This window comes from Neoarius graeffei, chromosome 26 (assembly GCF_027579695.1).
Source record: "Neoarius graeffei isolate fNeoGra1 chromosome 26, fNeoGra1.pri, whole genome shotgun sequence".
Lineage (NCBI taxonomy): Eukaryota > Metazoa > Chordata > Actinopteri > Siluriformes > Ariidae > Neoarius > Neoarius graeffei.
In genome coordinates this window covers 7232840-7257040 of record NC_083594.1, presented here as the reverse complement: position 1 = coordinate 7257040, position 24201 = coordinate 7232840, and the positions used below count along the sequence as shown (strand labels likewise).

At 43.7% G+C, this 24201-nt stretch overlaps 1 protein-coding gene across 3 annotated transcripts in view; it reads right to left on the bottom strand.

The window, feature by feature from the left end:
- Positions 1–20342, bottom strand: part of ift52 (intraflagellar transport 52 homolog (Chlamydomonas)) — a 44025-nt gene extending 23683 nt beyond the window's left edge. For 2 of the 3 annotated variants that reach the window (XM_060910752.1, XM_060910753.1), the window contains exons 1-6: positions 20024–20337; positions 15315–15470; positions 15076–15163; positions 5207–5336; positions 5039–5114; positions 4879–4950 (exon numbers count right to left, since the gene is read on the bottom strand). In XM_060910752.1, the coding sequence (XP_060766735.1) occupies positions 4879–4950; positions 5039–5114; positions 5207–5336; positions 15076–15163; positions 15315–15470; positions 20024–20073 (572 nt within the window). In that variant the 5' untranslated portion in view covers positions 20074–20337. Of the gene's footprint in view, positions 1–4878; positions 4951–5038; positions 5115–5206; positions 5337–15075; positions 15164–15314; positions 15471–20023 lie in introns of all 3 variants that reach the window. The other variant, XM_060910755.1, reaches the window with a different exon arrangement.
- Between the last annotated feature and the right edge of the window lie 3859 nt (positions 20343–24201).

The following is a 24201-nucleotide window of genomic DNA, read 5'->3' as shown; positions in this document are numbered from 1 at the left end:
CAAGAGCGTATAGATGAGGCGAGGCGCATAACGCTTCAGAAATTCTCGTAATTCGTAATTATTCTTCTTCCGGGTTTACGGTGTTTACAGATCCCAGCGTGCTCGCGGGGCGTGTGTGGGCATGTGAGGACACTCCTCCTCACCAATCAGTGCACAGGGGAGTGTCTGCTCACGCCCCCAGCCTCACTCGGCTCGCTTTGGCTCGCTTCAGCCCCACTCCAAAACCGTGCGAGTTTTGGGTGCTGAGTAGGGCTGAAGCGAGCTGAGACGTGCTGCTCTAAGTTAGTCGAAACTCGAGCCGTGTCGGGCTGAAGTGAGCTGAAAAAGGGTAGTGGGAAAGGGCCATAAGTGTTTTTTCTCAGCCGTTTAATCCCATTGTGCCGAAGCCGATGCGTAAATCATTATTTTTAATCATATTCTATATACAGTTGTGCTCATAAGTTTACATACCCTGGCAGAATTTTTGCTTTCTTGGCCTTTTTTCAGAGAATATGAATGATAACACAAAAACTTTTTTCCCCACTCATGGTTAGTGGTTGGGTGAAGCCATTTATTGATAAACAACTGTGTTTTCTATTTTTAAATCATAATGACAACAAAAAACATCCAAATGACCCTGATCAAAAGTTTACATAACCCAGTACTTAATACCGTGTATTCCCCCCTCTAACATCAATGACAGCCTGAAGTCTTTTGTGGTAGTTGTGGATGAGGCTCTTTATTTTCTCAGATGGTAAAGCTGCCCATTCTTCTTGGCAAAAAGCCTCCAGTTCCTGTAAATTCCTGGGCTGTCTTGCATGAACTGCGCGCTTGAGATCTCCCCAGAGTGGCTCGATGATATTGAGGTCAGGAGACTGAGATGGCCACTCCAGAACCTTCACTTTGTTCTGCTGTAGCCAATGACAGGTCGACTTGGCCTTGTGTTTTGGATCGTTGTCATGTTGGAACGTCCAAGTACGTCCCATGCGCAGCTTCCGGGCTGATGAGTGCAAATTTGCCTGCAGTATTTCCTGATAACGTGCTGCATTCATCTTTCCTTCAACTGTGACCAAGTTTCCTGTGCCTTTGTAGCTCACACATCCCCAAAACATCAACGATCCACCTCCGTGCTTTACAGTAGGAATGGTGTTCCTTTCATCATAGGCCTTGTTGACACCTCTCCAAATGTAACGTTTATGGTTGTGGCCAAAAAGTTCAATTTTGGTCTCATCACTCCAAATTACCTTGTTCCAGAAGTTTTGAGGCTTGTCTCTGTGCTGTTTGGCATAAATTTTTGTTGGTCTACCTGACCGTGGTTTGGTTTTAACAGAGCCCCTGATTTTCCATTTGTTACTCACAGTTTGAACACTGCTGACTGGCATCATCAATTCCTTGGATATCTTTTTGTATCCCTTTCCTGTTTTATACAGTTCAACTACCTTTTCCCGTAGATCCGTTGACAATTTTTTGCTTTCCCCATGACTCAGAATCCAGAAACGTCAGTGGCTGGATGAAAGATGCAAGAGTCTGTCTGGATCCCAGAAACTCACTCAGCTTTTATGCACACACACTGATTACAAGCAAACAGATCACAGGTGAGGACGTTACCTTTAGTAGCCATTCAAACCCATTTGTGTCAACTTCTGTGCATGTTATCAGGCCAAAATCACCAGGGTATGTAAACTTTTGATCAGGGTCATTTGGGTAGTTTCTGTTGTCATTATGATTTAAAAAAAGAAAACACAGTCGTTTGACAATAAATGGTTTCACCCAACCACTAAGCATGAGTGGGAAAGATGTTTTTGTGTTATCATTCATATTCTCTGAAAAATGGTCAAAGAATCATAGATTCTGCCAGGGTACGTAAACTTATGAGCACAATTGTATTTTCCAGGTTATTTGTACAAGTATCATTTAAAAAAACAAAACGCATATTGCACCTTTAAAATGTGGTGTTATTAAATCATTTCTGACCCGCATTAACAGGGGCTTTTTGTGCTTCAGTATTAAATGGGGTTTCATAGGTTCTGCGTATAATAAAGCCAGTTAAATTGAAGGCATGTTTGAGATGTTACGTGATTTAAAGGTCCCATGGCATGGTGGTTTGTTGATGCTTTAAACGGGCTCGTGGAGGTTTCCGGATGTTATATCCGCAGCCTTTCTCGAAATGAACCCTCGGCACGTAAATATAGCCTCCTGGGAGAAAGCCCCATTTCAGCGCTTTTCCCAGTGCGTCGTTTTGCTAATGAGAAGCAGGAGGCGGGGAAGGGTAGAGGGTGGGGGCGGGCCATGGGGGGAGGGGGAGGGGCTTGACCAAGCTGCGCACACACATACTCGCTGCTATCAGCGCCTGTAGCCACGCTGCTAAGACAAAACCCCGTTCTCCCTCGGACTCCTTTCGTAAACTCAACGTGACACAGAGAACAGAGAGTGAGAGTGTTCGGAGTGGTAGTTTACGAACGTATAATACCCTAGGCTTGAACACGCACTCCATAACCAAAGAGGATAGAAGCAGCAACTACAACAACATAGCGCTTATCCAACAGAAGACATGCATTGCGGAGCAATAGTCAAACATAAGCTCATAAGTTACAGTCAATTTCCAGACTAAACTCAGTTTAACAGAGCATGCTGCATGCTTTTTAGTTTTGTAGCGCAGATTACCTGGCTAACTGCAGGAAGCGGTTAGCTGCACAGCTAATGTAGCCATTGCTAGGCTAACGCACCGATTTTAAAACACGGCAAAACGACCAGTTATACACTTACTTGTTCGGTGTTTGTTGCTGATGCGGCAGGGATGCTTGGTACGGACCCAGGCTTCAGTGACAGTTGATGTGCAAAACCTGCCCTGTACTGTCCCAAGTTGTGGAAACATTCATCAGGAAAATGCTTCCAACAAACATACACCGTCTTAGGTAGACTCGACGGCGTATTATTGGAGTAAATAAAATTAAGCCACTACGTCTTCAGGGGCTCTCCCGTCGGCAGTAAAAACAGACTCTTTTCTGTGTTGTCACATCCATGTACAGCGCAATTTCCATGTTTTGCTCGCTTAGGTGATGCCATGTTGTTGTGTCCTCTATTGCTGCTTTTCCACTACCAACGCGGCTGAGTTGGGCTGAGTCGAGCTGAGCGGGGCTGTTGGAGTTGTATTTCGACTACAACCGCGCTGAACCGTGCTGGCTGGAAGTGGGTGGACACATTGGGTGGAGTTAGCGAAAGTGGGTGGACGTCACGTGATGTCGTTAGGCGGCGCAAACAGTGACATCAGTGACCTTTTAAGCGGTAGTCTCACAACCCGGAGAGTAAACAATAAACATGGAGGACATGGAGTCGTTAGTGTTGCTGGTCTTGGTGCTGTGGCTTGTTGTCACCGACAACGGCAACAGATACTGGCAAGAGCGTATAGATGAGGCGAGGCGCATAAGGCTTCATAATTCTCGTAATTATTCTTCTTCCGGGTTTACGGTGTTTACAGATCCCAGCGTGCTCGCGGGGCGTGTATGGGCATGTGAGGACACTCCTCCTCACCAATCAGTGCACAGGGGAGTGTCTGCTCACGCCCCCAGCCCCACTCGGCTCGGTTTGGCTCGCTTCAGCCCTACTCCAAAACCGTGCGAGTTTTGGGTGCTAAGCAGGGCTGAAGCGAGCTGAGTCGTGCTGTTCTTAGATAGTCGAAACGTGAGCCGTGTCGGGCTGAAGCGAGCTGAAAAAGGGTAGTGGAAAAGGGCCATATGGTCTCCTCACTACAACTGGGCGGGGCAATCCATACAGTGGGTGGGAATCCAGAGGGGGGGCGTGGGGATCATCTCCCTTGCTGACGTAGTAAAGGGAAGAGCTTATCAACGCGCCGTTTTGACGCGCCATTCTCAAATGTTGGGCATAGTTTGGTTTACACATTATGAAATTTCTAGCCACTGGGGTGACTTAAGAAGGTCAGAGGAACTCATTTTAACGTTAAAAAACCTCAGAAAGTGAAAATTTCATGCCATGGGACCTTTAAAAAAAAAAGCGCTAATGTTTATAGAAGTATAAAATGGCATGAAAATTTAATCTTCCAAGAATAAATATTGTACTTCAGTATATTATGCAAAGGTTTGCGTAAAATCCTGTTATTTTACAGAATTATTCAGAACTGAACTGTAATGTATTGATTGAATAAACAGTATTTCATGATCTGTGACTACTGAAGATGAGCAAACTGATACTAGATGCACTGACCAGCCGATTATAGAATAGAATAAGGTAATTCCAGCTGTAATTCCAAATCGTCCGTTTTGTTTACCATGGATCTGGCGTTGGAGAGAGAGAGGCTTAGCAGTGGAGGTTTGAGTAGCTGTTTTCTGAGCTTAGTCAACAGGCCGGCTCTGCAGCCTCGCTTTTGCTTCCGCTCCCGGCGCCGCCTCCCTCGCTTTGCTTCCGATAACAATCCACGGAGACCCCGCTGGTCTCGCTATCTCGTCCGGAATGTTTTTTTTTTTTCTCGTCCGGAATGTTGTGCATGCGATGGAAATCGCTACAAACCGTCATTTTCTGCTGGAAACCAATGTCCAGTAAGTCCATACGGTTGTAGTGGATATTGAAGTCCGGTACAGACGAACAACACGCAAAAATACACACAAAAAACATAAAAAACGTGCACAGGTAGGGAGAGCTTGTAGCCGCAGCCGTTGTAGTAGAATTGTATATAGTAGGATTTTCCAGAAGAAAAGGTAGAAGTAAAAGTAGAAGCAGAAGTAGAAGGCGGAATATGGCGTTTGACCGACAAGATGGCGTCTGTCACAATCTGGATCGGCTGTGACGTCACATGCAAGTGCTCCATACACACTGTGGCACAGCGTGAGTGAGTGAGTGAGTGAGTGAGTGAGTGAGTGAGTGAGTGAGTGAGTGAGGACTTACTGCGTATCGTTACCCGGGTTTTCATCATCAATGATTCCTGTTACCACTTTCCCGGCTGCACGGCTGATCTCCCTGTGAGACACGATGAATTCATTAGCATGTATTTGGCCTCCTAACTCTGTAATCAGCGAGTTGTTTTAACTCATGAAAAATAAATGACCTGTTAAGAACCCCATTGGACACGAGCGCTTCTTTAGGATGGAAGTATTTATAGTAAACATTTCTCACGACGGCATCTGGAAAAGTGAAACAACAGGAATCATCTGGACATCTCGACGGACGTCGGTTAACTACGCTGTTAATTTGCATATGTAGTCCTGACGCTCACCGCTGTTCACCATGATACCAAACTCCTCCAGGAGGAAGTTGATATTAGTGTCGTATTTCACTTCTCCTCCTTCTCCGAGCATTGCAAGAACATTCCCACCACCATCCAGATACTGCTTCAGGACTTGCAACTGAAAATCACACATTAAAGGAGCAGTCTGTAACATTTACAGCCCTCTACTGTTGATGAAACAAACGATTTAAAACATGGGAAAACGAGCTAAGTGAACTGCACGAGTTGCCTTTCAGGGAAACGAGGCAGAGCAGTGTTTCTAGCTGAAGTGAAGCTATTTTCAATTTCTGGGCCGGAAAAATGGAAACAGCATGATGAAACAAAGAAACTAGCAAAATCTACTGCATAAAAATTTTGGACATGGCAGTTTTTCAAGGCAGCTTTAAAATAATATGACTGTTACAGGTTAAGACATATTTTAAGAAATTACAAACCGCACCTTTAAAACAACGTACAGACTGCAAAGTCATCTGAAATTTTCAGGGGTTTTTTTTATTATGCATTGCATTTTCTTATGTCTTGCAAGAACAATATGGGGTGGACAAAATGTGATCCACATGTCCTGAGGGCTTTTTTTTTTCTCCATTTTGGAACCGTTTTCCTCCTTCTTGAGGTAAACAGGACGGCCCTACAGAAATAGCCGAACGCGAGGAGCTTTAACTAAGGGTGTATTCAGACCAGGATAGTTCGATAGTTCACTTGCTTTGGTCCGAACCAAATGTTTTTTTTATTTTTTCATTTTGGTGCGGTTCGCTTTCACACTGTACATTTTAGTAAGCGGACCAAAATCTGTCAACAAAGCCACGCGCCCTGAGGTCGTTCAGCTATTGGTCAGAGACGACACGCGCACAAAGCGTTAAGTTCAAAAGTAGTCATGGAGGCTTTCCGTGCTGTTATTCTTTTTAATGTCATCAAAGCTATACTGTATGTTTTTTCCAGTTTTTACTGTTTTCACAATTGTGCGATTACTATGCTGTTGCACAAGTAATTTATCAACGACGACGACAAAGGGCAAGGCGGCTACGGAGGATAGTGCTGATGAGCGCACATCATGTTGTGACAGTTCTGGCTCTTCATGCAATAGATGAATTTCTTTTTTGCGTCGCTAGTACCGCCACTTTTTGAAAGAATGTCCCTGATTTTAATGTAGGTCTGACGGAGTTTCTTCACTTTTAGCCGACATTGTTCTGGGGAGCGCGTGAACCCCTTCTCCTTCATTTTCTCACTGAATACAGCAAACACGTCGGCATTTTTGTGTGTTCTCTCCAAAAGCTCAGATATGTGGACATCTGCCCATATATCCACAAGGGTACGTGTTTCTTCCTCGGCCCACGTTTGCCCCCTACTCATTTTTTGTACTCGCCTACCACTGGTGACTGAACGACCCTTGACAACCGAAACAGTGTTTGCACTTTGCGGTGGAGTGTCAAGACTCTGTTTCCCATAATGCTCGACAAACGACGGAAGCTCCCGAGGTACAAAAAAGCAAAACTGTCGGATTAGGTCCGGTCTGTTTTCACACCTCCAAAAGATCCGCACCAGGGTTCCTTTGGTCCGGACCGAGTCCGACCTTGCAGCTCGGTCTCGGTCCGCTTGTTTGGTCCGGACCAGAGTTCGGTGGTTTGTATTCAGACCAACCCAAAAGGTCCGGACCAAGGGAAATTTGGTTCGTTTGGTCATTTGGTCCGGACCAAACAACGTAGGTGTGAATCCGCCCTTATTAGCATAATTATGGAACTGGGTCACACCAAGATGGCGGCGCGCAGAAAACACTGTGACTCTGCATCGACCTCGGAGAGTTCTGAGTCGCAGGGATGTAATTTGTGGTTGAGATTCACGAATAGATCCGTGAAACAAAAGACGAGCACATCATTTCTTTCTCTGTAAGATCAAAACATTCGGTGTATAACTCCATACTCGCTACCGTGGAGTCGAGCGCATGCATTCTAAGGCTAAGATAGCTATGCGCTAGCTAGAATGATTTAGTTTTCTGTCCAGAAAAATGTCATCTAAGCTTGCTCTATCTTGCAGTTGCACTCACTAGGAAGGCTTTCCTTTTCTTTTCCGCTGGCGGGAGAGCCGAGTCCACCATGTTTTCCCACGCGGACTTGTTTTGGTTAAAAGTAGGTCAAACACGCCCCACGGTGGTCACGTGATTTTGTTGCTCACTTGCTTCAGCAATCTCCAGAATTGTAAAGGCCAATTTATGCTGACAACCCAGTCCTCGCAGACAGCGTCGCAGACAGTGTCTGCGTAGCCCCCCCACCTTCGCAGACGCTCTGCGCGCACCTCCCAAAAATTGTGACCACTGCAGAAGCCTCGCAGACAGCGTCGCAGACAAGAGGGCTCTGATTGGTCCACTCTACATCTGCTGTACACGCACTTCCGCTTCCCTACTTTCCCGGTTTGGTTTGTTTTCACGACCGGCATTTTTAAAAACACGAGCGAAGATGGAGCAGCATGAAGAGCGGTTGATTGAGGAAGTACGGACATCTATACGACTCCAGTTCTAGTCATTATAAGTAACCGGAGAATAAACACTCCACTAACCACACCCACCAACTACTCCTAGCGACTTCGCGCCCCCTTGCGTTGTGCCGGTGAATAACATCGCGCACGCCTATTACTCCCCGCTCAACGATAAATTACAACTGTCTGCGAAAAGCTGTCTGCGAAAGCCTTGTCGCAAGAGCATGCAGAGGCCTTAACATGCGGGATGCTTTTTATCTCAGCGAAATATTTACATACACGGTGTGTGTGCATGTGTGTGTGTGCAGCAGCGAAACATCTCGAAACTCCAACAGCAATAGAAATAGAACATTTTACCCAGAATTCAACTCTGCAGTCAGAATCTTTAAAGTGCATATCACGGGTAAATTCAGGCGCAAGATCAATGTAATTCTCCTATTTTATATTAAACTTTGGTCAAATATCTGTCACATTTTGCATTTTGTGCAATTTTTTTTACCTTGCGCAATCCCAGAAAAATTCAGTTGAAATCGAGCCATTTGAGGCGAATTGGTCCGCCTCTGAAAAAACTTGGCATTTGGATTTCCCGGCAAACACTGATTGTCGTGACGTCACGTATGTGCGGGACGCCTCCTTCTGAATCCTACGTCAGCGCTGGTTTGTTTATGAGAAAACGACCTGGTGGTTTTCTGCAAATTTCTTCAACGTTATTGCGTACTGTAATTATTAAAATGGTTAACAGATGTATTGTAGGAGGGTGTAGCAACACCAGTCATGATGGGATTAGTACTCATCGTTTTCCAAAAGACCGGACAATAAGAGAGTAATGGGAGCGCTTCGTGCGAGGCACCCGGAAAAAGCCGAGGACCAAAGCAGAGCCGAGAAAAAGACCAAGAAAATCGGCGATTCGCAAGTTGACCGTTGCCAGGGTAAGAAATAAGAGACTATACTCTAAATTAGGTGTTCCTGTGTTTGTGTGGTACACGGATAATGTTATTTATTGACGCACACAAAAGTAAACAACACAAAAGCGCTGGGTGATAATACATTTACTTCACATGTATCAACGGATATACGGCGTGTCAGGGCTTGAGATCTGTCAAACACATTAAATGTAAATACAACCCTGCTTAGCCGAGTCCGTGTGTGTAGCTGATGAAATCTTTCTCCTACAGTAGCCAGTACTCTTCTAAATGAAGAAATATATAAATACATAATAGTAATTAGAAAAAATATGATTTATGTAACAATAGACAGATGAGGGGCGGCACGGTGGTGTAGTGGTTAGCGCTGTCGCCTCACAGCAAGAAGGTCCGGGTTTGAGCCCCGTGGCCGGCGAGGGCCTTTCTGTGTGGAGTTTGCATGTTCTCCCCGTGTCCGCATGGGTTTCCTCCGGGTGCTCCGGTTTCCCCCACAGTCCAAAGACATGCAGGTTAGGTTAACTGGTGACTCTAAATTGAGCGTAGGTGTGAATGTGAGTGTGAATGGTTGTCTGTGTCTATGTGTCAGCCCTGTGATGACCTGGCGACTTGTCCAGGGTGTACCCCGCCTTTCGCCCGTAGTCAGCTGGGATAGGCTCCAGCTTGCCTGCGACCCTGTAGAAGGATAAAGCGGCTAGAGATAATGAGATGAGATGAGTAGACAGATGAGCATTGATACATGAATCCACGGGTTTAGAAGCTCAGGCGACAATTCCATATTTCAATGCAAAATCGCTCGCTGCTAAACTTGGTCTACACAGGCTGTGCACTGAAACCGTGCAAGCTCTCGCAGCCTGCTGGCGGATCTGCACGTGACGTCACGAATCTGGTTCCAGACTCCGTTGGGATTTTTCCAGACGCGTTTTGTTATTTTATTTTTTTCTGCTGTAGACAGATGGCCTTGTGCAAAATTACCCTTCTGGATGAGTGTGTAAAGGGACATACTTTCATATAAAAAAAACATGAAATTGGTCCAGGATATGCACTTTAAAATTGAGAGCCTATGATTTTTTTTTAATTATTTTGTTCCAGTGGTGGAACTCACAACTCACCTTTATTATATTTATTTATTAATGAGTTCTAGCTGTTTGCCAGCTCACTTGAATCTCATCTCATCTCATCTCATCTCATTATCTCTAGCCGCTTTATCCTTCTACAGGGTCGCAGGCGAGCTAGAGCCTATCCCAGCTGACTACGGGCGAAAGGCGGGGTACACCCTGGACAAGTCGCCAGGTCATCACAGGGCTGACACATAGACACAGACAACCATTCACACTCACATTCACACCTACGCTCAATTTAGAGTCACCAGTTAACCTAACCTGCATGTCTTTGGACTGTGGGGGAAACCGGAGCACCCGGAGGAAACCCACGCGGACACGGGGAGAACATGCAAACTCCACACAGAAAGGCCCTCGCCGGCCACGGGGCTCGAACCTGGACCTTCTTGCTGTGAGGCGACAGCGCTAACCACTACACCACCGTGCCGCCTCTCACTTGAATCAAATGGGTATTATGAATCCCAATAATGCAAAAACAAACAATATAAAAATAACATCAGCTTGGATCTAATGTGTTCGGTCAGTGGAAAGCTTTATGGCTTTAACAATTAGACTACGTTCAGACTGCACCTGAAACGACCCATATCCGATTTTTTTGCCCATATGCGACCTGTATCCGATTTGTTATTGACAATCTGAACGACACAGATCCGATTTTTTTCACATGCGACCCAGGCCGCTTGGATATGTGGTCCTAATTCCGATGCATATCCGTTATTTTCACATGCGACTGCAGTCTGACCGGACAGGTCGCATTCATGCGACCTACACGTCATCAACAAGAGACAAACGTCACTATTCTGCGTTGGCTAATCCCGCCTCTTTGGTGGAAAACAATAACATTTGTACAGTTTTCAGAATTTAAATAGACTTTTATAGAATTGATCAAGCTAATGGTGGATTTGGTCGGGACCTGGATGTTGATCTGTTAGCCTGATTAAATAAAACAGTTTCTATAACTGATTTATAACTTAAACCATCCTGTATTACAAGATTATAAGATTGTTCTGGAAATTTCCAGTAATTTGACACCTTCGGTCTCATTAGTCTTGCGCCCACATTAATCAGATTATTGTGTGAGTTCCGCCGCCGCCACAAAAACCACATCGCCAGGTCTCGCCTCATCTCCATGCTTTACTTGCAAACTTGAAGAGTACGCTTTTTTTTGTTTATGTATTACGTAGATGTGCTTATTACGTGTCAATTTGCGCATGCGGGACACTTTTGGGTCGTTTTCCGTTCATATTGGAGATCGCATACAAGTCTCATATAATTGGCAATGTGAACGGCCTAACAAAAAAATCGGATTTCACAACAAATCAGATATGGGTCGTTTCAGGTTGCAGTCTGAACGTAGTGTTAGACAAAATATTTAATATTAAATAATGAATTTATTTTCCAGTGATTTGTCTGACCTTCGTGTAGGGCTGCTCGATATTGGAAAAAATCAATATCACGATTTTTTCAGTAAATATCGATATCGCGATTTTTAAAACGATATTTATACACCTTTTTTTAAAGCCCCGATCATCAACACCCGAGGCACCGGGCCACATTTTTATAGTACAGGCCTCATAGGCTACCTGTCAACCCTTCCCGTTGTACCCTGAAACGCCTTTTACTTAAACTATTTACTGTGCAAGCGCGTACTTTGCATAGGTCCTATCGCCTGCACAAGGCTCACGTTCTCCTCACTCAACATTTCCGATCACAGAGGATGGAGCCAGCGCTGGTATTACCACTGATTACTGCGTAACGTCCACACTGGCTCCTAGCCAGCCAAGGATAAAATCTCTCTCTCACACACACACACACACACACACACACTACAACGTAAGCTTGTGTGTTGTTAAGACACCAACATTAAACACGCACACACACGGACTGGCCATTGGGAGTAGCGGGAGTTTTCCCGGTGGTTCAGCGTGGGCCGGCGGAGAAAAAAAAAAAAAAAACAGTTGCGCGCTGGCCTTTAATATGATAAGCAATGTTAACAGTTTCTTTAAGAAACTGTTAACATTGCTTATCATATTAAAGGCCAGCACGCAACTGTTTTTTTTTTTTTCTCCGCCGGCCCACGCTGAACCACCGGGAAAACTCCCGCTACTCCCAATGGCCAGTCCGTGTGTGAACACGCACAATATAGAGACAAGTCCTTAAGAATTAACATACATGAAAATAGCTCAGCGGCATGTAAACATTCCCTGAAAGTGTAGGTGGCACTGCGGCTAGATGCTACGTGAAATGGCACAAGGCAAACACCATGCTTCGCTCAGTCAACAGACAAAATCCACGAACCCAGTAGTCCTCCTACTACTGTGGGTTAGTGTTCTGTGGCCAAAAACACCCTATGCACAGTCATTCCAAAACATCCCCACTAGTTGCAGGTTATGTCTCAAATACAGATATGCGTTGTGGATTAAGCGATCTATTTTCAAGCATCAGGCTTCTCTTCCTTCATCTTCCAAATGTGGACTCCGCTATCTTTTTGGCATGTCAGCATTGAAATACCATTTGCAGAGATATTTCACTCGAAAAGTAAAAGCAACACATGATTAGGGCTACATGATTAGCAGGGGGACACCGTTTTAAGCGCACGGAATTTTAAAAGCAATGTAATTACATCTGAGTCCGTCTACATCGCGCAATAAACCCGTCCTTAGCAGAACCTACTTCAAAGCATGATGCTAGCTGCAGATGCACAAGTCAAAATCAAATGAACCCAAGTAAACATGCCGCGGCGGGCAACATTAATAACCAAATTGCCTTACCTTAAAACGCTGCCTTGACCACAGGACGACTCGCAATTATTCCACTTAAATCCACACGGTTTAACACATCTAACACAGCTAGCAAGCTGGATATGTGTGAATATTGTTGTGCTTGTTTTCTTCCATAGATGCCATTTTTACATTACCCAGTCCCACATCCAAAAATATGACATAAATATATGTTAATTGTATTATTATAACTATTAGCAAGCAAATCAAACAACATATTAACAAATCAATATATCAAATCACCCGACACGTATGAAAACAGAAGAACTGATTTTTTACTGTTGCGGAGATATCGCGGGAGTAGAATGGATGATGTATACAAGGCTACGGTGTGCCTTAGGGGACAGAAGGGTTCGTTTTACCTTACAAATGACAAAAAATCGTTTCATATCGATATTATGAATTTTGATATCGTTTGACACCAATATCGATATCGTGATAAAAATACGATATATTGCACAGCTCTACCTTCGTGTCTATTATATGTCTTTGTAAAACAATACCGCAAGTCTCATCTCATCATCTCTAGCCGCTTTATCCTGTTCTACAGGGTTGCAGGCAAGCTGGAGCCTATCCCAGCTGACTACGGGCGAAAGGCGGGGTTCACCCTGGACAAGTCGCCAGGTCATCACAGGGCTGACACATAGACACAGACAACCATTCACACTCACATTCACACCTACGGTCAATTTAGAGTCACCAGTTAACCTAACCTGCATGTCTTTGGACTGTGGGGGAAACCGGAGCACCCGGAGGAAACCCACGCGGACACGGGGAGAACATGCAAACTCCGCATCCTCGCCGGCCACGGGGCTCGAAACCGGACCTTCTTGCTGTGAGGCGACAGCGCTAACCACTACACCACCGTGCCGCCCCAATACCGCAAGTATTTTGCGCTTTTTTTTCTCTAATTTATTACTGTGTCCTTTTGAGAAAATGCGTTCACTGTATAAGTAGCACATTTTATTGGCTTATGATGTGATCAGAAAATGTATGGGCCACCACAGTCCCAGGTTCGATCCTGAGTGCTGTGTGTGTGCATGGACTTCCTCTGGGTTTTCAATTCAAGTTTCCTCCCACCTCCCAAAAAACATGCCAGTCGGTGTGAATGAGTGTATGCATGGTGCCCAGCAACAGACTGTCATCCAATCTGAGGTCAAGTCCCACCTCACACCTAGTGAGAGATCCAATGACCCACTGTATAAGTGCTTACTGAAAGGCAGTGAGTGAGTGAGTGACATACCTGTCAACCCTCCCGTTTTTCCCGGGAAATCCCTTATTTTGACTTATTTCCCGCTGTCTTCCCGTTTTTTTATTTTCCCGAAAATATCCCGTATTTTGACATTATATAAAAGTCCCGTATTTTCACAATATAAAAAAGTCGGTAGGTCCAGAATTCATGACGCGCCTCTGACAGGAGTTTACAGCAGGAAGTCGGGCCATGAATTCACGTCCCCGCCCTCTCAGGCATCAGTAATTACATAACTACGTCTGGAGGCGAGGCTGAACAAATGATTAGGTCCAGTGTTGCCAGATTGGGCGGTTTCCCGCCCAAGTTGGGCGGTTTCAAGTGCATTTTGGCGGGTTTTGAACATATTTTGGGCTGGAAAACGTCAGCAGTATCTGGCAACACTGATTAGGTCTGAGGTGAAGATGGCGATGCTAATAGCTAAGAAAAACATTAGCCTCTCTTTCTTTGATGATTTCAACAAGTGCGTGGCTGGAATGTTCCCAGACTCTTCCATCGCAAAGAAATTTTCCATGGGGAAAACGAAAGCCTCCCAAATAATCAAAGGTCAGCTACACATGTTTACATTAAGTATGTCCTGGCTAAGACCTCATAAATAGCCTAGTGTAAACTAATTGGTGTATTAACTGTTTTATCCACTTATTGTCTGTTTTATTTTCTATCTGAAACTTACCCATTTTAAATCACTCTTGGTTTAATATTTATATTACTCTTTATCTATCTATCTATCTATCTATCTATCTATCTATCTATCTATCTATCTATCTATCTATCTATCGTTCCGAGGCCATGACTATGGTAAAACCATAATAAATTGCAATGGAATTGAATTTATTGACTGGTTATATAATGACCTTTCTTATTTTAACATAAGATACGTATTTTAGCCCTTAATTTGGGAAATAACTGGTACCACTGAAAGCAAATAAAAATAAATGTATAGTTTATTCACAAATGCACTCTATAAACCATAAGCATATTGAGTTTGGGTCTTGGCTATCACCAACATGCACCAGAGTACAGGAAATCACAAATACTAGACAGAAAATTGCCCCCCATTCAACTACACACCCACTTTTGGTGAAGGGTATGACTTTCCGAAATTTTCCCTTATTCTGAGTTAAAAATCTGGGAAATATCCCTTTTTTTCAAACCTCAAAGTTGACAGGTATAGTGAGTGAATGAGTGAGTGAGTGAGTGAGTGAGTGAGTGAGTGAGTGAGTGAGTGAGTGAGTGAGTGAGTGAGTGAGTGAGTGAGTGAGCGAGCGAGCGAGCATGAATGCAGGTAGAACAATCTCTCAGGTGATGTTCATTTCACCTCTGCTTCGGTGAACTTCTCTCGAGGGCCTGCAGTGATCCACAGCTTCACACCATGCAGTTTCTCCGCTGTGATCTCCTCTTTGATGCTAATGAGACAATACAGAAAGAAAGACTGGTTTTCAGTCGTTAATGAGAGTTTACACAGAAACAGTGTACGAATATGAATGACTGGGAGATATAAAATCATGTCTGAATGTTTGCCACGGGACTGCGTGGCTTTGCGAAGTGTACTAGTACCCCTGAATCTTCCATTGCGCCCTCAGTCTCTTCTGAAGACTCTTGTAGCCGGTGTTGGCAGTAAACAGCTCTCTTTTGGATGAATTAAAAACGACAATATTCCGCTGTTCTTTATCCATCTTGTGGTTGAGGGTTGTTTCGAATAAAGACTGAATTCTGGGCAGAAGATGAGCAAAATTACTTCGTAGATATAGTACAGATATTAATCTTGCAATATTTGATAAACATCTAAGGTTTAAACAAAACTATCTCAAAACTGTTATAACTATGAATAGCAGATTTAATCAGACTTATCAAGTCATTATAATAACCATCTTAAAAGGAAGAAGCGTTGCAAAAGGAAGAAGCGCTCAGAAGTGGGGACAGGAACAGGTTTAGCAAGGCGGTGAGAGAAACTAAGACTATACTCTGAGAAACTCCAACACCAGTTCTCAGCCAACGACTGTTGCCCCTTTTCCACCAAAGCAGTTCCAGGGCTGGTTCGGGGCCAGTGCTTAGTTTGGAACCGGGTTTTCTGTTTCCACTGACAAAGAACTGGCTCTGGGGCCAGAAAAACCGGTTCCAGGCTAGCACCAACTCTCTGCTGGGCCAGAGGAAAGAATCGCTTACGTCAGCGGGGGGGCGGAGTTGTTAAGACCGACAACAATAACAAGACCGCGAAAGGTCGCCATTTTTAAGCGACGAGAAGCAGCAGCTGTACAAACGCGAAGTCATCCATTATTATTATTGTTGTTGTTGTTGTTGCTGCTGCTTCTTCTGCGTTGTCTTTGCTTCGATATTCGCGCCAAGGTTTATGCAAACGTAGCGACGTAACTGACGTATACAGCGACGTAATGATGTATACAACGACGTAACTGACGTATACAGCGACGTAATGACGTGTTTTCTCTTAGCACCGTGAGCGATGGAAAAGCAAGCTGGTTCTCAGCTGGCTCGCGAACGAGTTGTGAACCAGCACCAGCACTGGCTCCGAACCAGCCCTGGAACTGATTTGGTGGAAAAGGGGTATCAGACCACAAACTACAAACCTTCAGCCCTCCACTCTGTTAACGACTTGTGCCCGGCAACCCTACTGAATGAGTTCTACTGTTGCTTTGAAAGACAATGGGACTGTCCTGATAACATCCCCCATGACTCCACTCTCCAGTTCTGGCCCACCTCCCCCATCTCCCCTGCTGCTGGGGCCTCTCTTCAACCACAGACCCTGGAGGCCAACCAGCCCACCACCACAGCCTCAGCTCTCTCCATTCTGCAGAGGGTAGTCAACAAGCTCTTTAAGAAGCTGAACCCCCTCAAAGCAGCAGGTCCCAACTCTGTCCCACCATTTACCCTGAAACACTGTGCTGATCAGCTGTCTCCAGTGTTAAAAGACATCTTCCAACATCTCACTGGAGACACGCCATGTCCCAGCCCGCTTCAAGGCCTCCACCATTATCCCAGTCAACAAAAAGCCAAAGATCACAGGATTAATTGACTACTGACTTCCGTGGTTATGAAATCCTTTGAGCGCATTGTGCTTCACCACCTTAAAGCCATCACTGATCCACTCCTGGACCCCATGCAGTCTGCCTACAGAGCCAACAGATCTGCAGTCAACATGGTTCTTCAATTCATCCTCCAGGAACTTATGCTCAGATCCTGTTTGTGGATTTCAGTTCCACCTTTGACACCATCATCCCAGCTCTTCTGCAGGCCAAGCTCTCCCAGCTCAGCATGCCTGACTCCACCTGCAGGTGGGTCACTGACTTCCTGTCTGACGTGAAGCTGAGGAAACACGTCTCTGACTTCCAAACCATCAGCACCGGATCCCCCCCAAGACTTGCATCCTACACCAACAGCTACACCTCCAGTCATCAGTCTGTCAAGCTCCTAAAGTCCTCATTTCTGATGAGGAGGAGTCTGCTTACAGGTGGGAGATTAACCATTTGGTGTCCTGGTGCAGGCTGAACAACTTAGAGCTCAATGCTCTAAAGACAGTAGAGATGATTGAAGACTTCAGGAGGAGCTCTGCCACCCCCACCCCCCGTTTGACTCGCCAGTAACCTCTGTGATTACAGTATTTCCGCTTCCTGGGCACTACAATCACTCAGGACCTCAAGTGGCAGATGAATATGTGACCCCTCACCGAATCCAGGGACACATGTCGGCCGAAACGAATCCGAGATAATCGCAAAAGAAGCATTTTTTTCGAAATTTGTGATTTTTGTTTTTTTCCATCATGTGCAAGTTGAGATCTTGAAGAATGCAATCAGTATTTCAGATAATAGATTGTTTTGTTGGAAAAGCATACATTTTTTGTTGCAAATTGTCTCGTTTTTGTCAGGACTGTAGCCTGCTGGGGGGTGTGGGTAAATTACCATATGGGCCATTCACATGATGATTTAAGTCTTTTGTTGTTGTTTTTTTCGCGAATCAGCTGTATGATACGAGCTGAGCGCATGGCTACTTAACTGCATACAGGCGTGTGATTTCACTATGGAATGAGGAAGCTAAACAGAGCGCAGAGGAGCTGAAACACCGCGAAGCAAACAGACACTCGGTATTTACATCGGAGATAACCATTTCTAGCAAAAAAAAACCCGCAACCTCGTTTTCCAGATTGAATGGAATACTTGAATGATCGGATGATACACGGACCGTTCTAGGATTACATTCCATCGGAGGCATTGGTGTGTGCAAGGCGCCGTTTCTCTTTCTGATGGGGTAAGTTTATTAATCTAAGGCTGTGTGCTTATTTTTGCATGTAACGGAGAGTGTTGTGGTTTGGTTAAGCCTAGGTCACAACCGGACGTACGATTTTTTGGCCGTGTGATTTTTGGCGTTTCCCAAATCGCCGCGTTTTTTTTTTTTTGTTCATGGAGAAAGACGCGCGTTGGCCGTAAGTTTGTCTTGCAACCTGAAAAAAACGTAAGCGCCTGTAGAGTTTGTTTGACATGACAAAGAACCTCTGCGGCCGGTTTGCGGCTCGAAAGTCAGCATGTCACACGCATGCTCTCGTGCGTTTCATGCACGCTCTCTGTGTGTTTCTTGCGTTTTTTGCATGTAGACCGGCCGTAGAAGCACGGTACCGTACGGCCGGTTGTGACCGAGGCTTTACATGAAACTAGCGTTGTGTTAGTTGTGTCATCATCGTGCTATCTTTCTTTCTTACGGTGTGAGTAATTTTTCAACCACAAAACGTTAAAGTATACTTTAGGACTTATTTTTGTACTTCATAATTGTGTTGGGTCATGAGCTTTGGGTAATGACCGAAAGAACAAGATCGCGGATACAAGCGGCCGAAATGAGTTTCCTTCGCAGGGTGGCTGGGTGCTCCCTTAGAGATAGGGTGAGAAGCACAGTCACTCGGGAGGAGCTCGGAGTAGAGCCGCTGCTCCTCCACATCGAGAGGAATCAGCTGAGGTGGCTCGGGCATCTTTTTCGGATGCCTCCTGGACGCCTCCCTGGGGAGGTGTTCCAGGCATGTCCCCCGGGGAGGAGGCCCCGGGGAAGACCCAGGACACGCTGGAGGGACTATGTCTCTCAGCTGGCCTGGGAACGCCTCGGTGTTCTTCCTGAGGAGCTGGCCGAGGTGTCTGGGGAAAGGGAAGTTTGGGCTTCCATGCTTAGACTGCTGCCTCCGCGACCCGGTCCCGGATAAGCGGAAGACGAGACGAGACGATAATTGTTTTGGGCATACTTTGCATGGAAGGAAAATTGACGTGGTGATCTTTGTTTACATGAAAGTAGCATCGTGCTAGCTCGTAGGGGGTAGGGCTTTCCTTAATGTCATGCAAATGAGCAGCATTATGTGCCCACCCTGCACCCAGAGTAGCTGAGATGGAAAACTTTGATGGCAATTTTCTCCCTTTTCTGTTTTAAGAAGTATACACTTTCAAAAGGCCACACATTCTTCAAATATTGTCAGATCTCCACATGGAAGGCATCATTGGAAAGCTTAGAAACTGTACTTTCTGAATCTGTCAATAACTCAAAATGCCCCCGGGCCGACATGTGTCCCTGGATTCTGTGATCTGCCACATATCTGCTCTCTCACCAAGAAAGCACAGCAGAAGATGTTCTTTCTGTGGCAGTTGAAGAACTTCGATCTGCCAAAGACAATGATGGTGCACTTTTACACCACCATTATCGAGTCCATCGTCACCTCCTTCATCACTGTCTGGTACGTTGCTGCCACTGCCAGGGACAAGGACAGACTGCAGCACATCAGTCGCTCCGCTGAGAGGACAATCGGCTGCAATCTTCCGTCTCTTCAGGACCTGTACGAGTCCAGGCCCCTGAGGAGAGCAGAATGGATCGTGGTCGACCCCTCTCACCCCGGACACAAACCTTTTGAGACACTTCCCTTTGGGAGGAGGTTGCGGTCCATCAGAACCAAAAACCTCACGCCATAAGACCAGCTTTTTCTCCACTGCAGCTGCTTCATCAATAAGATCAGAGACCCCACTGACTCTAAACTCACACTGTTACATGAGTGCACTTCATTTCTGAACTGTGATTTTTAGAACTTCATAGTCATGTCATACAGCTTCATTCTGTGAACTTTTATTGCACATTTTTGGGACATACTGTACTGACTTCAAAACAATCCATGCACATACTGTACTCCATAAATATGTCCACTTTTCAAATCTGCATATTTTAGATTCTTCTTTTTTTATTCTATTCATATAACCACTTTTGTCTTTTTGTAAATTCTTTTATCTTACCTGTTCAAGCACCAAAGCAAATTCCTTGTATGTGAAAACAGACTTGGCATTAAACTCGATTCTCATTCTGATTCGGAGTTAGTTATCGCTAGTTAGCTTCGCCACCGTATCAGCGCGCTACTTCGCCCCATAATAACCACTGAAAACAATAAAATAGTTCTCGAAGCATTAATATAAACCCATAATATAAATATAATCCTTGGATTACATATTTACACGACTGCAAAATTTAATTTTGCAGACAAACTCGCAAATGTAGCTTTTTTACTGATCACTTTACCTCAGGATTTAGCATGGCTCAGAACTGTGAGCTTGGCCGTGATGCATTATGGGTAAACAACGGTAACCATGGGGACGTGCTCTAGAGTACGGAAGTGTATTGCTGCCACACCATAAAAATAAAATAATAAAATAAATTTCTATCACGTAATAACGTGAAAAGTTTGTTATAACAATATATTTTCACGCTATAACGTGATAACTTTAAACTCATGTTTGAATCTATGGTTTGAGGTGTGTGGAGAATAAACTGGGTAATACAGGGAATAAACCACAATATGGGGAATAAACTGGGTAATAAGCTGGGTAATACAGGGAATAAACCATAATATGGGGAATAAACTGGGTAATAAGCTGGGTAATACAGGGAATAAACCATAATATGGGGAATAAACTGGGTAATAAGCTGGGTAATACAGGGAATAAACCATAATATGGGGAATAAACTGGGTAATAAGCTGGGTAATATAGGGAATAAACCATAATATGGGGAATAAACTGGGTAATAAGCTGGGTAATATAGGGAATAAACCATAATATGAGGAATAAACTGGGTAATAAGCTGGGTAATATAGGGAATAAACCGTAATATGGGGAATAAACTGGGTAATAAGCTGGGTAATATAGGGAATAAACCATAATATGGGGAATAAACTGGGTAATAAGCTGGGTAATATAGGGAATAAACCGTAATATGGGGAATAAACTGGGTAATAAGCTGGGTAATATAGGGAATAAACCGTAATATGAGGAATAAACTGGGTAATAAGCTGGGTAATATAGGGAATAAACCGTAATATGAGGAATAAACTGGGTAATAAGCTGGGTAATATAGGGAATAAACCGTAATATGGGGAATAAACTGGGTAATAAGCTGGGTAATATAGGGAATAAACCATAATATGGGGAATAAACTGGGTAATAAGCTGGGTAATATAGGGAATAAACCATAATATGGGGAATAAACTGGGTAATAAGCTGGGTAATATAGGGAATAAACCGTAATATGAGGAATAAACTGGGTAATAAGCTGGGTAATATAGGGAATAAACCGTAATATGGGGAATAAACTGGGTAATAAGCTGGGTAATACAGGGAATAAACCACAATATGGGGAATAAACTGGGTAATAAGCTGGGTAATACAGGGAATAAACCATAATATGGAGAATAAACTGGGTAATAAGCTGGGTAATACAGGGAATAAACCATAATATGGGGAATAAACTGGGTAATAAGCTGGGTAATACAGGGAATAAACCATAATATGGGGAATAAACTGGGTAATAAGCTGGGTAATATAGGGAATAAACCACAATATGGGGAATAAACTGGGTAATAAGCTGGGTAATATAGGGAATAAACCGTAATATGGGGAATAAACTGGGTAATAAGCTGGGTAATACAGGGAATAAACCACAATATGGGGAATAAACTGGGTAATAAGCTGGGTAATATAGGGAATAAACCATAATATGGGGAATAAACTGGGTAATAAGCTGGGTAATATAGGGAATAAACCATAATATGGGGAATAAACTGGGTAATAAGCTGGGTAATATAGGGAATAAACCATAATATGGGGAATAAACTGGGTAATAAGCTGGGTAATACAGGGAATAAACCACAATATGGGGAATAAACTGGGTAATAAGCTGGGTAATATAGGGAATAAACCGTAATATGTGGAATAAACTGGGTAATAAGCTGGGTAATATAGGGAATAAACCGTAATATGGGGAATAAACTGGGTAATAAGCTGGGTAATATAGGGAATAAACCACAATATGGGGAATAAACTGGGTAATAAGCTGGGTAATACAGGGAATAAACCATAATATGTGGAATAAACTGGGTAATAAGCTGGGTAATATAGGGAATAAACCGTAATATGGGGAATAAACTGGGTAATAAGCTGGGTAATATAGGGAATAAACGGGGGCGTCGTGGCTCAGGTGGTTAAGGCGCCATACCATGAATGCGGGCGACCCGGGTTCGATTCCGGCCTGAGGTCATTTCCCGATCCCTTCCCGTCTCTCTCTCCCGCTCATTTCCTGTCTCTACACTGTCCTATCCAATAAAGGTGCAAAAAGCCCAAAAAAAATATCTTTAAAAAAAAAATATATATAGGGAATAAACCACAATATGGGGAATAAACTGGGTAATAAGCTGGGTAATATAGGGAATAAACCACAATATGGGGAATAAACTGGGTAATAAGCTGGGTAATATAGGGAATAAACCGTAATATGTGGAATAAACTGGGTAATAAGCTGGGTAATATAGGGAATAAACCGTAATATGGGGAATAAACTGGGTAATAAGCTGGGTAATATAGGGAATAAACCACAATATGGGGAATAAACTGGGTAATAAGCTGGGTAATACAGGTAATAAACCACAATATGGGGAATAAACTGGGTAATAAGCTGGGTAATACAGGGAATAAACCACAATATGAGGAATAAACTGGGTAATAAGCTGGGTAATACAGGGAATAAACCATAATATCAGGAATAAACTGGGTAATAAGCTGGGTAATATAGGGAATAAACCACAAGATGGGGAATAAACTGGGCAATAAGCTGGGTAATATAGGGAATAAACCACAATATGGGGAATAAACTGGGTAATAAGCTGGGTAATATAGGGAATAAACCACAATATGGGGAATAAACTGGGTAATAAGCTGGGTAATACAGGGAATAAACCACAATATGGGGAATAAACTGGGTAATAAGCTGGGTAATACAGGGAATAAACCACAATATGGGGAATAAACTGGGTAATACGCTGGGTAATATAGGGAATAAACCGTAATATGGGGAATAAACTGGGTAATAAGCTGGGTAATATAGGGAATAAACCGTAATATGTGGAATAAACTGGGTAATAAGCTGGGTAATATAGGGAATAAACCGTAATATGGGGAATAAACTGGGTAATAAGCTGGGTAATATAGGGAATAAACCACAATATGGGGAATAAACTGGGTAATAAGCTGGGTAATATAGGGAATAAACCACAATATGGGGAATAAACTGGGTAATAAGCTGGGTAATATAGGGAATAAACCACAATATGGGGAATAAACTGGGTAATAAGCTGGGGAATACAGGGAATAAACCATAATATGAGGAATAAACTGGGTAATAAGCTGGGTAATATAGGGAATAAACCACAATATGGTGAATAAACTGGGCAATAAGCTGGGTAATACAGGGAATAAACCACAATATGGGGAATAAACTGGGTAATAAGCTGGGTAATATAGGGAATAAACCACAATATAGGGAATAAACTGGGTAATAAGCTGGGTAATATAGGGAATAAACCACAATATAGGGAATAAACTGGGTAATAAGCTGGATAATATAGGGAATAAACCGTAATATGGGGAATAAACTGGGTAATAAGCTGGGTAATACAGGGAATAAACCACAATATGGGGAATAAACTGGGTAATAAGCTGGGTAATATAGGGAATAAACCACAATATGGGGAATAAACTGGGTAATAAGCTGGGTAATACAGGGAATAAACCACAATATGGGGAATAAACTGGGTAATAAGCTGGGTAATACAGGGAATAAACCGTAATATGGGGAATAAACTGGGTAATAAGCTGGGTAATATAGGGAATAAACCGTAATATGTGGAATAAACTGGGTAATAAGCTGGGTAATATAGGGAATAAACCGTAATATGGGGAATAAACCGGGTAATAAGCTGGGTAATATAGGGAATAAACCACAATATGGGGAATAAACTGGGTAATAAGCTGGGTAATACAGGGAATAAACCGTAATATGTGGAATAAACTGGGTAATAAGCTGGGTAATATAGGGAATAAACCACAATATGGGGAATAAACTGGGTAATAAGCTGGGTAATACAGGG